Genomic DNA, 15,317 nt, shown 5'->3' with positions numbered 1-15,317 from the left:
CTACTCTGGATAAGAATTTGCGAAAAGGGGGGGACGTTTATTTATAAAAATAATATAACCGAAAATTCGATCTTTATAATTATATAAATGAATGTCATTACTTCAACTTAAAATTGCTAGAAATATTAAATATCGAATATACATATATAAAACTGAAATAAAATAAATATGTAAAAAATGCATACATTTTCCATACTACACAAATTTTGATAAATATAAGTGACCTTGTATATAAGAAACCACGCTATTCGAACAAGTTACAAACTCTATGCGATCGATCAATTTATTTTTATTGTCGAACACGTTTATTTAGTGGATAGTATAAATGAATGCATTTCTTCTTTAAATAAAATGAAATTTAGGCTTGAAAGGTATTTCAAGCAATTTTGTGGATTGCGATATTCCTGGCTACACACGTTGGTACGTAACGCTATGTCATTTGTAAAAATCTTTTTTTATATTTTTATATAATAATCAATTTTAATAATGATAATAATGATGCTTGTAACAGCCCGTGGAAGCATCGGGAAAAAATGTGATCAACGAGAAATTATGTCTGCCTGAACCGGAATATGATACAGATTTTTTATGCAATCCTAAAAATCGCGATGTTATATCGAATAATATCAGAAAAAGGAAGGATATTGGCGATATCGACAAAGTTCTCCAACTTTCGAACAAGCCCGAGAAGCGAGAATTGTTCTTGCGAGAGTTGAGCAAAATACCCAACCGCACACATCCTACAGTACTTGAATATGATGAACCAAGAATTTTAAAGCAGTGCGGTGAGAAAGTAAAATTCGATTTTGAACCTGAAGAGTTTGCTGAACTTGCCGATAATTTGAAAGCAATAAGAACACGGGCTCTGGGCCCCATTGCTGGGCAAAGAAGTTATATGCTTTTAGGAGATTTGGCAGAACTGGAAGAGGCTTTGATTCAGTACTCTGTTGGGAAATTAATGAAGCATGGATTTAAGCTAGTATCGGTTCCTGATATTATTCAAACTAATATTATTGAAAGATGTGGTTTAATAGTGGATAATGGTCGAACTCTTGTATACAACTTGGATCCTTGTTACGGCAATGACTATAGTCTGTCTGGAACTGCAGAAATGTCATTAGCTGGAAAGCTGATGAATTCTACATTTTCTTATGATAAATTACCATTGAAATTAGCTGCTGTTAGTCGATGTTATCGCGCAGAGTGTTCAAGTTCACTGGATGAAAGGGGAATCTATAGGTAAAAGTATAAAGTGTATTATTAAAGTATAAGGATATATTTTAAAGAATTGTATGAAATTAATTTTGTATTGTTGAATTAATTATGCTTGAATATAGAGTTCATCAATTCACCAAAGTGGAAATGTTTGTCTGTTCCGAACCGTATCAATCTGAGAAAATGTTTCAAGATCTTCAAGACATACAAGAAGATTTGTTCTCTTCGCTAGGATTACATTTTCAAATAATGGATATGCCCCCATCTGATTTAGGTTCACCAGCTTATAGGTACAGCAATCATATTTCTTTGTATAATCTGTACTTTCTTATATATGCAAATGCAACAATTTTTTTGTTTTCTCTTGTCTTTTTAGAAAATGCGACATGGAAGGCTGGATGCCTGGAAGAAAGTTGTATGGTGAATTGTCTAGTTGCAGTAATTGTACAGATTATCAATCTAGACGTCTCAACATCAAGTACAGGACAAAACAGGGAAACATAGTTTACGTGCACACATTAAATGGAACTGCGTGTGCGATACCTCGCATGCTAATCGCGTTATGCGAGACTTATCAGACAAAACATCACCGTATTACTGTGCCAGAGAAGTTGGTGCCCCTAATGAAGGGTAAAACGCTTATAAGAAAGCAACCGATAGCTGACATGAGAAATTATAAATACAAACAAAAATTATATCCAAACAAAACTTAAATATATAATCAGATTTATTATGTTACTATAGTATATAATATATATTAGTACGCATCTTATCACAAATAATTGCAGTCATAGATTGCAATTTGACTGAATTTCTTTATAAATTAAATTAATAGTTTATTTTGAAAATATACATTTCTATTTCTAAAAGTATATGTAAGCCTTTTTCTGAGCAAAAGAAAAATATCAGGACCCTCGATCTTGAGATTTCTTACTCATACACACGCATACATATATGTTCACACGCACGCACTACACACACACACACACACATATATATATATAATATATTCACATTATATATAATTATCACTATATTATATTATATAATTTACACACACACACACACACACATCAAAAGGAATATGTAGGCAAGCAGAAGGAATGGGTTGTATAGTATGGGGCAACAAAATAACAGAATGATTGCCTACTAATGAGAGATCTTAAGATCGAGGGTTCAGCTATTTTTTCTTTGCTCAGAAAATGTTTACATATACTAAGAAACGAAACTTTATACTTAAAAAAAACTATTGATTTAATTTGTGTGTATATTGTATATATATATGCAAATAAGAAATAGGAATGTATCTTGTAAAAGTAGCAGATACAGATGTTATCGGCTATCGTACGTGAATGCTGTTGAAGATTTCTTTCAAAAAAGAAGAGTTTATATAATTTATTATGAAAGGAAGTTAGGAGTCACTAAAAGATCGAATAATTAAACACCACCTGTCAGTATATATTTTCTATAAACTAGTACAATATTATTATATACAAAGAAAGACAGGGATCCGAAAATTGTACGTACACAGGGATAAAGATTTTTTTCTTCTTTTATAATTTCTTTGTTATTCTGTATATATTTTGTAGCGGAGTTTATAAAAATGTAACACAAAATATTTTTTCTTAAAGTAATACAATTCAAAGACATTGCAAATTTACAGTTCTTTAACACTGATCGGATGTGTTAGTTTAGAGTTCTTATTGACAATTTTAAAAATTTTCTATTTCAAATACCTGATCCATCATGGTGTACCTAACATTGACTTAAGTTTTATTTATTTTGTATATTTTTGTGTATTTTGTATATTTTCAATGAAGAGTTCATGTCTTTTCCAATTGATATTGAATTGTTCTTGATCTGTCTTGAAATTTTGGGACTATGTCATTTCTCATCACTGGCAATGATGCGTTCTTCTGTAAAGGAGTATATGTTAAAATATAGTTTCACGTAATATGTACATTTTGTATAGTTTTATATAATATATAACTTACTTGAATATTTTTTAATCTTCTTCTTCTCCTGATCCGGATTCCTCTTCAGCACTCTGTAGCCACTCTACAAATTTTTTCATTTGGTCTAAAAAGAGCATTTTTCCTTTAACTGAATGACCCTCCTTGTACCATTTCAATATTACTTCTTCTGATACAACATCCGCTGAAATTAAAATAATTGGTTATATTTATATAAAATATTTAATAAAGTTACACATATGAACATAAATGTAAAAAAATGCTTAAATGTGATACATTATTGTAGAAAATATTTAGTTTTAGATTATTTTGTATATAATACATGTATATTAACATACTTTTATAAAAGAGTAAAACAATCTTCTGGAAGACTTTCATAAAGTTCATGTTATCATAACAGAACTCTTGGACCTTGAGGATAAGTGCGAGCTCAGATCTGGCAGTGGTTGTAAAAGCACCAAACAATGAAGTATAAATTTTCAGATGTTTCAGTGCTTGTTCAGCAACTAGCTCTTCTTTCTTGTTCCATTCAGCTTGACCCATTACAACAACCCAAATCTGCAGACAAAAGAGTTATTTCTCAGTCCCTCGAAAAGTTTTAATCGGGTATATAAAAAATAAAAATAAAAAAAAGTTACCACTCCAATCACTTCGTGTTCGGGAATGACATTTCTTTGTGCCATTTCTTTGAGATCTAATGTTATATCCTTTATTGGCCTATTGTCCCCCAAGTCATCCAAGAGAAGTTGTTGCAAATCTCGTTTGGCTTCTTGACTGGCTTGAGCCTTGTGTAATTTCACAATGTCCGCCAGCCCTACCGCTTCAAATACAGATCGAAAATGTTCTTCTGTTCGTTTATTTGGTGGTACAAATTCCATCAACCTATAAAATATATACAGAAAAAGAATTGTGTAAGCAAGATAATTCATGAACGGTCATGGGAGTCAATGGAAGTCATGGAAATTTATACAACTGTGTATTTTATAACGATGCAACAAATAATATAAATATTATATTATACTTTAAATTTACCTTCCTTCAATGCCGCCTCTCTTCAGAGCCGTCATTAAACTAGATAAACCCTTCTCCTGTTTCCAAGTAACAAAGACTTCTAATAGAAAGTCTAATGCCAGGTTATCTTTAACAAGGTGTTCATTGATCAGAACCAAGAGAACTGCGGGCGGCACAGAACCATTCGAGATCCACAGCGCAGTCATTCTAGCTAGCTTAATCCTTTCTTTAGGTGAAAATCCCTTCATAAAGACCAATACTTTCTTCATTTCCTCTTCAAACATTTTTTCCAGATATTTATAACGTCGCATGAGTTTAATAAAGACCTATTTATTTAAACATAATTGTTATTCGATTTGAATATATTAAAATAATGATTTTAAAGTGGTTTAAAAATGCTCGATTATTTTTCTAGCTTTTACCTGTTCGAAATTCCGCATGGACTCCATATCCTCCGACTGCTCAAACACACATGCACTGGTCTTGACCGGTTTGTCACCATCTTGAGCAATGGAACCACCAGGAACTAAAAGGCCTCCAGCTATCATGATATCAAATAGTGCTTCCCCATATCGACGATAATCTAACTTGGAACCAGCCGCGTCCAGATATTTAGAAATTGCTTCTAAGTCGTTACTAGCTTTTTCCAAGCCAAGTAACACCGCATCCCGAAATCCAGTTGGATCATATTTCTCTCTTTCATCTGCAAATGATTATTTTGTTTCTATTTAATACCTTGAGAATTTAAAATTCCACATGATAAAAGCACATTTATCTTTACCTCTTTTTCTGGTCTTTATGCGTTGACCTGATAGTATTGGTTTTTCTATTTTTTGACTCATACAATACCTTTCTGAAAAGAATACAAAAAAATCAATACAATTATACAATTATTAAACACTACTATCTTTATACATTAAATTCCAAGTTTTCTATTCAAAAAAAAGAATAAATAACAAAAAGTTGCGAAATGCTCCGAAATTGATGGGGAAAAACGTGCGCGCGAACGCTCAAGATTTCTATCTCGTACGACTTGATACTGGACGATTTGCAACATTAGACAATCTTGCGAAAATGCGAATATGCGAGGCAGGTGCGCGCGAGATGCTCACAATGCGTTCCAACACTTGACCTTAAAACCGTTGAGCGTGATTTTTGACAAATGGCGGCGTCAGGAGTCGTGCGACTATTATCGGGCAGTACCACACAACGATTGCATATAACGTACAGGTCGAACAAGGCCGGCGGATTACGCCCGTAACGCCAAAGGCTGATTCAGAGGTTAAGATCGCGCGCGATGCCTGACCACGATGATGGCCGAGGCCATTAAAATATCCGCGAATAAACCCGGCGAAGCGCGCGCGTGCCTCGTTACTCCTTACGAATTTCCTCAATTTCGCCGCGTCTCTTCCACCTATCGCGTTACTTACTTAGAAGCACGTATATAAACCGTAGAACAACTTCTACCGCGAGCCTAACGTGACCGACGCGAGATGTTTTAAAGAGAACCAAAGAGAACTCTTGAGGTCAGCGTAACCGAAGAGGATCCGCCAGAGGAGAAGCAACGGTCGACGGAAAACATAGACGGGAAACTGGCTGGCGAATTTTTATATCTACGCCGCCGTAGATCGCGGAAGAAAGGAGAAAATATAGGCGCGAACACGATTTGATTGGTTGCGTGAGACGGGAAATTTTCTAGTAAAAAAAAAAAAACACTGTCAAGCGATTGGCCATCAAATAGAGAATTTCTGAAATCCCGAAAATTTTGAAAAGTCCGTTTCAATTGGAAGAGGCTCACTTGCGCACAGTGCACAGTACAATTGCACACGTTGCAATTGCACACCGTGCTATTAGACACATAAAGTTGCGCACAGTTCTTTTGCCCACAGTTCTTTTGCGCACCGTGCTGATAGGCACCCCTACCGGCGTTGCGGGTGCGGGAGGGGGGGGCGAAGGCCCCCTTGCACCCCCCCCGCGCGCGCGCGTGTGTGTGTGTGTGTGTGAATAGAGCATGTGTCGCGCATTTTCGTGTCCAATTTGCACGGTGTGCAAAAGAACTGTGCGCAACTTTATGGCCGGTATTCATAGTCGGTTCTTATATTTAAGAATGTCTTAGGGTGCCGTCACATGGGGCGTAACTTGCGTAAGCGTAACCAGCGGATCGCCAATCACCGAGTTATTCCGATAGAGCCCTTCGTCGAGTTCTATCGGAATAACTCGGTGATTGGCGATCCGCTGGTTACGCTTACGCAAGTTACGCCCCATGTGACGGCACCCTTAGGGCTTAAATCATCTATTGTGGACCCAGCGTAATAGCACGGTGTGCAATTGCAACGTGTGCAATTGTACTGTGCGCAAATGAAGGCTTCTCTTTCAATTACACTTTTTTCATTAAAAAAAAATGTATCTTCAAGCAATAGGACAACATTTTTGTCAGACGTCATTGGTTCAGTGAGTAAAAGGAACGCGCAAGTGAGAAAATATTCTCAATAACCTTAAATTCATTTATAAATTGTATCGTGAGCAATCGTGAGAGTAAAATTTCCTGCTTATTTTGATGACCAAGCACAACAATAGTTGCTTTCCTTTTACATGAAAACTTTGGATGTCATAACTCTAATACAGGTTCATAACCTTCTAATGCGCATGCGTCGGTCATCCGGTTGCGCCTATTACAAACATTTTTACTTATGTTGTAAGAATGCTCGATTGTAATTGCTTACTACCTTTTATGAATTTGATTAAATTTTTGTATGAATGTATGTAATCTCATTTATTTTAGAAATATCGAGTAACAAATTTCGATTAATGTTTTGCTAATAAATAATGCGGACATCAAAAATATAAAATAGCGTACATATTTCTTCTCTTTTACGCTGTTATCTACAAATTATTAAGTACAGATAACAGATACTAATTATAAAATTGAGATAAATATTTCAAAGATTTTATATGTACAAAATTTGATATACCAAAATAAGAACATGTATTAAAGAAGTATATACACACATTATCATCCTTTATATTTAAATATAAATTTTATTCTTAGTTATCTAACAGTAATTATATCGTAACACTCAGTGTGTTTATACCATGGACCTAAGAAGATATGGATGGAGTGTAAAGCCTCTGCGGTGTGAAATTTGCGGTAAGGGGGGTGCATAGTGCGATCTCTTTCTACAAGCAACCTTCGTGTTTCCGTCGCCCCCCTCCATCCGCGGACCTTGGCAACGCACACTTCGACAAAGTCGAAGATTGCTTTTGGAAAGAGACATCAAGCGTTTTCCCTTTACCGCAAATTTCACAGCCCCCTTGCCTATATGAGCACTTTACACTCTATCCATGTCTTCTTAGGTCCATGGTTTATACTAAATCATTGCTACTTCTACTCTTACCGAACTCTACACACGATTTCGTATAATTACTCCAAATATGTTAAAGTGTTGAAAGAGAAATAATCAGACTGATCAGATGGTGATATCGGAATAATATTTGACAAGTATAATACTCTGTATGAAAAAAAAAAAAAGATAAATATATATCACGGAACATATTAGTTTTAAACGACTCAATCGGAATCGGAACCGGAACTAGCATCCGATTCGTACTCCCCGACGTTGATGGTGAACTTGTATTCCTGATCGCAGCCGAGATAAGCGTCGCTCATAAAGTACAGAGTGTAGGAATGTTGGCCGGGTGCCGGGGCGACAAAGTCCAGCTTGATCTTTGCCTTCTGCTGCAATGTCAGCCGCTTGATGGATAGTAACGAGTTGCTCTTCGGGTCGCCGATCACCACCCACCAGCCCTCCTCGCGTTTCTGCGGGAAGAATGGCGCGACTACCGGTCCAGTGACCTCGTCCTCTCGTTCCAATTGCACGATCACATTTACCGTACCGCCGCTGCGTAGCTTATCCTTGTCCTGTACTTCGTATGACATCTCGATGTTGGGATAACGATTACAGAACTTGGCGACATCCGCCATTTGCGCGTCCGTCAGCTGCAACAGCCGATTCCGATCGTCGTCCTCGAGCTCCATTACGTCGAACACTGTTTCCACGCCTTTGTCGGTGCAACGCTTTATGGTCTCAGCTGTGAAGTGCGGCAGCTGCTTCAGGTAAGAGTCCTTGGACCACATTGCCTGCGTCACCATCTGTGCCAATTCCATAGCGGCGACGGCCGGTGCCAACCATCCGGAGGAGCTCAGCACATCAACGCAAGCTTGTATCAGCCTTACGGCCTTACCCAGTACTAATTCGGTGTCCTTTTGCAATTCTGGACCCAACTGTATCCTCGACAGATGAGCCTGCAACAGTAATTGTGCTTTCACATGAGGATCGGCCATTCTGGTGGCTTGTGGTGCATGAGGTAGACGTGCGGCTAGACTTCTCAGTAAATTTTCTTCTCTCTGTCGCACCGGAACACTCTCGTACTCGGCGGCTGCCGAAATAATCTCTAGCAAGCCTCTAATCTTTGTCTTGTTGTTGAGAGACAGACTGAATAATTCGATGGTAGCGTAATTGATGTAGTAGTAGGCGGCGATCATTCCTAGATTGAGCGGCAAAGTATCCATCTCGTCCTCCACCGCGACGCACTTGGCTTGTTCAAGATCGGTCAATGTACTCTCGACTAGCTCAGACAGATGATCCGAGAGATGCCGATGCGTGACGCCCTGCAAACCATAATAATTAGGATTTTGAGTAAGTCGTCGATATAGGAAGGTCCATGTGAGGTAATCGACTGCGTCCTGCTTGTTCTCGATCGTCTTTGTCACGATCTCTGCGTTGAAGTGATCGTGTAGCCGGCGGTCAAGATGGCTCTCCACTGGTAACGGTTCGTTCAGAAACTTTTTGAAGAAATCCTTCTTCGAGCTCTGACACAGGAGCACGCACTTGGCATCCTCATCCTCCAGCGGACGATTAGCTCGTGCCACCATCTGCAAAACGTCCGTGATCGGGTAATCTTCGTAGGCGTGCGTTTTACCGTTGTAGCACTGCGTATCCATGACCACGACCAAGTGGGAATTGATGGATAAACCCCAGCAGAGATCCCTCGTAGCGACTGCCACTTGAATAGCGCCGCTGTCGAACAATCGTTCGACCAAACGACGATCGTCCGCCGATAAACCTTCGTGAAGATAAGCCACACCTTGGGATAGAGTCTCCTTCAACGTTTTATCGACCATCCGATCGAGGAACGGCTTGATGTCGGCCTCTTCCGCATGGAAGAACCTCGACGGTTGACCCTCAGCTGCCGTGAAAGTTAGCAAGTCGATAGCCGTCAATCTCGCTTGTCGACGAGTGGGCACGAATATGATCACCGGTTTATGCGCAGCGTGTCGGAGGATTGCGTTATACACCGGTTTCGCCATAGCGGCCAATCTCGATGCGTTGTGAGTGACGTTTATACCTTGAACGTGCAGCTCCAGTGGTACCGGTCGCACAGAAGGATGGAAATTGAAAGTAGCCGCTGCTGGCGCACCTAGCCATTGCGCGGAGTCTTTGGCATCAGCCAACGAGGCCGACAACGCTATTATCCTGGTAGGTTTGTCGAGCTGGGAGGAGATGTAGCGTGCTCGCGAGCACGCGACTTCTAGCACAGGGCCTTCCTCGCCACCAATCAATTGCAGCTCGTCCACGATAAATAACTGGATGTTCTGCACGTTCTTCCGTTGTTTCCATCTGCGCGACAACACGTCCCATTTGTCTGCTGTGGTGATAATGATCTGTCCCTTGGCCAATAGCTTTAGATCCGTTCCTGTTTCGCCTGTCAGAAGAACGACCTTCCTGCTCAACTGCTGGCCGAATTTCTTCGCCCAATCGTCGTAGATCAATTCGGCCAATGCTTCCTTGCTCACCATGTATACGCATCTACCTTCAGAATTTTGAGTCAGCAATCTCAGTACCGCGAATTCCGCGATGGTCGTTTTTCCCGAACCCGTTGGTGCTCCGACAAATACGTTATCGTCAGAATTGTAAACTGCGTTGAACACCTGCGTTTGAATCGGATTGAACTGCGGGAATTCGGAATAGATGTTTTCAAACTTTGTGTTTCGCAACGCTGTGATCGGTAGCGCTTGCAGATCCAATAGTTCCGTAGGCGGTAGATTCTTCTCGGGTAGTATCAGATGTCGAAAACTCACAGGCAATTGCGTCTCGGCACCGATCCATCGGTCAGATACCATGCGCAAGAAGTATTGCGGCGGCAGAGGCTCGAAAACCGGGACGAAAAACTTGATTATGTGCTCGTCAGCCGCGTATTTGGCCTTTAGCAAAAAGTACTCGTGATGCAATATTACCTCCGAATCTACATCCTCGACCAGGATCCAAAACGCTTCCGACATACCGTGAATTTTCTCATCCCATTGGAAATCCGGCGTAATAGTTAGCACAACTCGTAAGGTGGAACGCGTGATGGGCTGAATATGCGTCGACAGACCAAGCTTCGGAAACTGATGAACGTATTTGTGAATGGTTTTACCCAATTTCGGTACACGGATCAATTCTCCGATCTCGTTGGGACCTAGATCGTACAGTCTCTCCCACGGAAAATTCTTCTTCTCGATCTTCTTCACAATCTCTTCCGGCATCTTGCGGAATTGTCTGAGCGGCGACATCGATTGCCACATCCTGCGATCGATCATCTTGCACAGGGAGAGACATTTATCCGCCAATTGCGCCCAACCGCGAAACAGGACTATTTCAAAAATAGCTCGCATGAGACGCGATGCGGATTGCGTCACGAACACCATGTCGGACATGAGAGCGAATCCCTCGAGTTTCAATTGCGAAATGTATGCCTGTAAGAGCACATTTACCTTCGCGCTCGGCTCTTCGATGCTCTCTTTTACAGGTATTGGCACTCTCTCCATCAGCTTCTGTAGCTCTAGCTTCTCCTCCTCCCGGACATTTATATTTTTGAACTCGCTGGACAACGAAAATACACGGAACAATTCTATCTCGCTCAATGTACGTTTCAGCAGCTGATTGTACGTAGACATCGTATCGTGAGTGCAATAATAGTGAGACGCTATTCTGCCCAATTCGGTCGCCTGAAAATTGCCGGACTTGCGATCGTATTTGATTAAACCGCTACGATCTAATCCGACCGCGGCGGAATGAATCAGATCGGCTCTATGCAGCTCTAATAAAGTATCTTGCTTCAATCTGTCGTGACTTATCCCATACAGATTCGGGCAACGAAGCATTCTAATGTAAAGGTAAGTATAGCCGAGCCAGGTAACCGCATCCCTGATATTCTGGATTGTACCTAGCACTACTTCTGCATTCAACATGTCGGACATCTTGCTGATTAATTGAGATTCGATGGGTAGTTGTTGATTTAGAAGCGATAGGTAATACTGTAACTCGCTGTGATTTGTGATAAGAATACCTTCGCCCTTGGTATCGTACTGAGGTCGACCAGCTCTTCCTAACATTTGCAGCACATCGAGAGCGCCTAGTTCTACCCATCTGCCTTTCTCCGGATTATAAACCTGAGTTCCTTTAATGATTACCGTATGAGCTGGCAAATTCACACCCCAGGCTAAAGTCGCAGTAGATACGAGAACTTGTATGTGTCTATCGGCGAAGAGATCTTCCACCAATGTGCGATCTACTCGAGTCATACCAGCGTGATGTATCGCGAAACCATACGGCAACAGATCCTTGAGTTCCTGATTCTTCACCTGCTCCGCTTCCGTTCTCAAAACTTCCATCGACGCGGAACCCTCTCTAAGGAACTGACCTAGAGTGTCCTTCTCCAAGCACATATCTCTAATAGCGCGTGCCGTCTTTCCGGTTTCTTTGCGCGAGTGCACGAATATTAAAACTTGATTTCTGCCGGCGTGTTCCATCGTCTTCTCATAGACGATCTCGTTCATCACCTGGAAGCGTTTTAACGCTTTCTTCTCGGTGACACCGATATACTGCTGTTCCAGAGCCACAGGTCGGAAACTGTTGTCAAAATAGAATAGTCCTGATTCCGGTTTGATACGTAAGAATGCCGCGACGTCTTGATAATTGGGTAACGTGGCTGACAGACCAACAAGTCGCACATCCTCTTGGGTAGTCTCGATATTTCGTATCGTTCTCGCGACTAATGCTTCTAGAACAGGACCTCTCTCGTCATGCAACAAGTGAATCTCATCGATAATGATCAATCGTACTAACGATGTAAAAGTTTTCTCGCCACCTTTCCTCGTTATAATATCCCACTTCTCCGGGGTACACACTATCACTTGAGTGGCAGCAATTTGCTCTCGCGTTAATTGATGGTCGCCTGTCAACTCGGAGACGGTCAGATTATACGTTGATAATCGCTTGCGAAAATTACCGACCATTTCCTGCACCAACGAACGCATCGGAGCGACGTAAATCACTTTGAACTCATCCGCGTTAATCGTGCCGTCGGCGTTTATATGCTTTCCGATCTCCCGCATCATACATAATAGGGCTACGTTGGTTTTACCCGCTCCTGTTGGAGCGCACAATAGCAGATTTTCATCACTTTCCAACGCCGTTTGATACAAACGGCTTTGTATGCGATTCAATGTCTTGAAACCTTCGAAAGCTGGTTGCACGTATTTGGGCAACTGTTCGATCGGATGCAACTTCTCGTTTTCCGCAAACGGTTTTGGTTTCAGGGCAGGAACGTGAACTTCTTCGTATCTACAAATATTTGTAAGTAATTGAATATTTGAATGCAAATGACAAAATTGACTAATATTATGAAGAAACTTAAAAATACTTATATACTTACCCTTTTCGCTGTTTTCGAAAACTGCCATCAGGTAGCTGGCAACGTTTATTCGCCATAAAGTGACTTCCCTGAGCGAATGTCAAATCCTCCAAATCTATCAAATTTCTTGTACCTTGAACCTGTCCTCCAGGTCCTCCCGTGTCTTCGTTCTCTTCCCGTCTCTTGCGTTGTGATCTCGCTTCCATCGTCTCGTCGTTATCGTCTTCACCTTTACCCGTATCCAATTGCCGTAAAATTTTCGCCAATACTGGCTCATCATTCATCTTGTTACGAATTTTTTGTCTCTCTGATTCAGACTGCGATGAAGCCAACATTGTACAGTATGCAACTGTAAATTTCATAAATTAAGTTTATTTTTATCGTTTTTTTTTTAAAATTATTAGATAGAAAAATTAAAAACTGCACAAATATAAACTTCGTATCATACACATGTGCAATTCTTACCTGTATGTCTATACTTTTTAAGCTGTTTAATAAAGTCGAAGCAATCATAGCCCAACAACAGCACAAGCTGATTTTCGCATTCGCGATCATCTGCGGCATCCTTCAAAACGGCCAGCACTTCGGCGGCTCTCGCTTGAGAAACCATAGCATCATCATATATTCTACTTAATCTTCTTTGCAACCAATATGCATCTATGTCTAATGGATGTAATGGTTTTTCTTTCTTCATTTCTTCTGTACCACCCAACTAAAAAAATATAGCTATGTTAGAGGCAAACATTTAATTTTCTTCAAATTAATTGCTATTAATAATCAAATACTTACGTTTTCTGCATGAATAGCTCTGTCATCATTAGCTTCTTCACCTTCGTCCCCTTCATCGTCATTTTCTCTGACTTCTCCATATGCATCTTCATCGTCCTCTTCACTACTCTCTTCAAACTGTACATTAATCCCATATGTTTCATCGATATTTTCATCGTTTGTCGTGCTTTTTTCATCACTTCCAAAGTCTGTGATTTTTTTTCCAAGGTTGACAAGTAGAGCAAATCTTTCTTCCGCTAATAAACCGAGCAATAGTTCTGTCTCTTTTTTCTTTTCTTTCTCTTTAAGCCGATCATTCTTTAACACAGCTAGTACTTCATCAGCCGCGCCGCAAAGGATATCGCGTGGTTGATCACCTAAAGCTTCTTGTATAAAACTGAGCAATACCTCATAAGTTTGACGCGTCTCTTGTGTTTTTGGACGATATACGATACCAACCATTTCATCCACACCCTCGGACAATAATGTTGCTCCTTTCATACGTGCAAAGTCATATTGTGCTTCGTCGCGTTTTTGACGCCTAAAAAATATATATATAATAAATATAAGCTTTAATTCTACTAGAAACTCAATATTATCACAGTAAATATTTTTTCAAATACTAAATAAAAAATTCATAGATTATTTTGTTAATGCAAGAAATAATGGATGGCATTGATGATAAACCTACTTGACTTTTCTCTCCTCTGCTTTCCCTGGTTTGGTACGCTGAGCTCTGTCGCCCATGCGTGTGCCGTCCAATTTTCCCACGAGGGACATAACTTCACCGGTAGCTTCATCTCGACTGCGTCTCTCTATTAACCGGACGTCAGCTTGTAAAACGAGATTAGAGTTCTGCAAGTAACAATTATTATATTATGCAATATAAAGTAATATCACATGCCATAATAGATGCAGTATTAAAAACACAATATATTGTATAAGATTATATATTATATTTGCAGTTAAAATAATAGATATATATCGGAAAAATTTTAGAGACATTACATTATTAAAGTGAAAGTAAATGACAAAAATAGAAAATACAAACCGCTTTATACTCGTACTGTAACTGACGAGCCGCAGCATCCGCCATGATTGTTTCTACTGGTTATCATGAACGATCATGAACGATCATGAACTACTAAGTAACCAAGAGAGCCTTCCAGCAAGAAATCTCTTCAATTGAAGTAGCTAGAGAATTTCATTCTTTCTTATAGCACTGACACAGTATACTTATATACAGTAGGGACACACAGCGTCGGAACCTTTGATCTTTTTCAGCTGACCTTTCAGCAGTCCGCCATGTCTTTAGGTTGCAGCACCGTATCAATATTTTTGTTGTACCCATTACTATTAAAACAATTTTGCGCGAAATATTTTCGATATATTATTTTATAGTCATTTTTTCTGAATAAAAATTTAATATTGCATAAAACGCGAAATCAAAATGATAGTATTGTAGTTTTACAGATTATATTTTACTATAAATGTAATCACAGTAATGGAGTTATTGGGTTCTTTATGTTGAACGGGATTGGCATGACTTATAAAAATGGTCGCTTACAATGCGCAAGCAAATCTGCGCGGCTGATTTGAGAACAAAGGACTGTC

At 39.8% G+C, this 15,317-nt stretch overlaps 3 protein-coding genes across 3 annotated transcripts; 1 reads left to right on the top strand and 2 right to left on the bottom strand.

Annotated features, from left to right (window-relative positions):
- Positions 1–28: 28 nt before the first annotated feature.
- Serrs-m (Seryl-tRNA synthetase, mitochondrial) lies at positions 29–2,659 on the top strand. The gene is made up of 4 exons (XM_083032605.1): positions 29–420; positions 512–1,239; positions 1,338–1,505; positions 1,592–2,659. Exons 1-4 carry the CDS (start codon positions 352–354, stop codon positions 1,926–1,928), a joined length of 1,302 nt encoding a protein of 433 aa, XP_082888731.1. The 5' UTR covers positions 29–351; the 3' UTR covers positions 1,929–2,659.
- A 550-nt stretch (positions 2,660–3,209) lies between these two features.
- On the bottom strand, positions 3,210–5,788 carry Kra (basic leucine zipper and W2 domain-containing protein kra). The gene is made up of 7 exons (XM_083032607.1): positions 5,630–5,788; positions 4,981–5,052; positions 4,622–4,902; positions 4,221–4,525; positions 3,827–4,070; positions 3,527–3,746; positions 3,210–3,372 (listed from the first exon to the last, which is right to left on the bottom strand). The coding sequence occupies exons 2-7, from the start codon at positions 5,039–5,041 to the stop codon at positions 3,221–3,223; spliced, it is 1,263 nt and encodes a 420-aa protein (XP_082888733.1). The 5' UTR covers positions 5,042–5,052; positions 5,630–5,788; the 3' UTR covers positions 3,210–3,220.
- Positions 5,789–7,218: 1,430 nt separating this feature from the next.
- On the bottom strand, positions 7,219–14,883 carry L(3)72ab (U5 small nuclear ribonucleoprotein l(3)72Ab). Its single transcript, XM_083032596.1, has 6 exons — positions 14,755–14,883; positions 14,395–14,558; positions 13,725–14,244; positions 13,401–13,647; positions 12,957–13,284; positions 7,219–12,865 (listed from the first exon to the last, which is right to left on the bottom strand). The coding sequence occupies exons 1-6, from the start codon at positions 14,797–14,799 to the stop codon at positions 7,768–7,770; spliced, it is 6,402 nt and encodes a 2,133-aa protein (XP_082888722.1). The 5' UTR covers positions 14,800–14,883; the 3' UTR covers positions 7,219–7,767.
- Between the last annotated feature and the right edge of the window lie 434 nt (positions 14,884–15,317).

The sequence above is a fragment of the Prenolepis imparis genome, unplaced genomic scaffold, assembly GCF_030444845.1.
Source record: "Prenolepis imparis isolate NDT839.2.m4 unplaced genomic scaffold, iyPreImpa1.0 SCAF_2, whole genome shotgun sequence".
Lineage (NCBI taxonomy): Eukaryota > Metazoa > Arthropoda > Insecta > Hymenoptera > Formicidae > Prenolepis > Prenolepis imparis.
The sequence above is the reverse complement of the archived record's forward strand: the minus strand, read 5'-3'. Positions and strand labels throughout refer to the sequence as shown.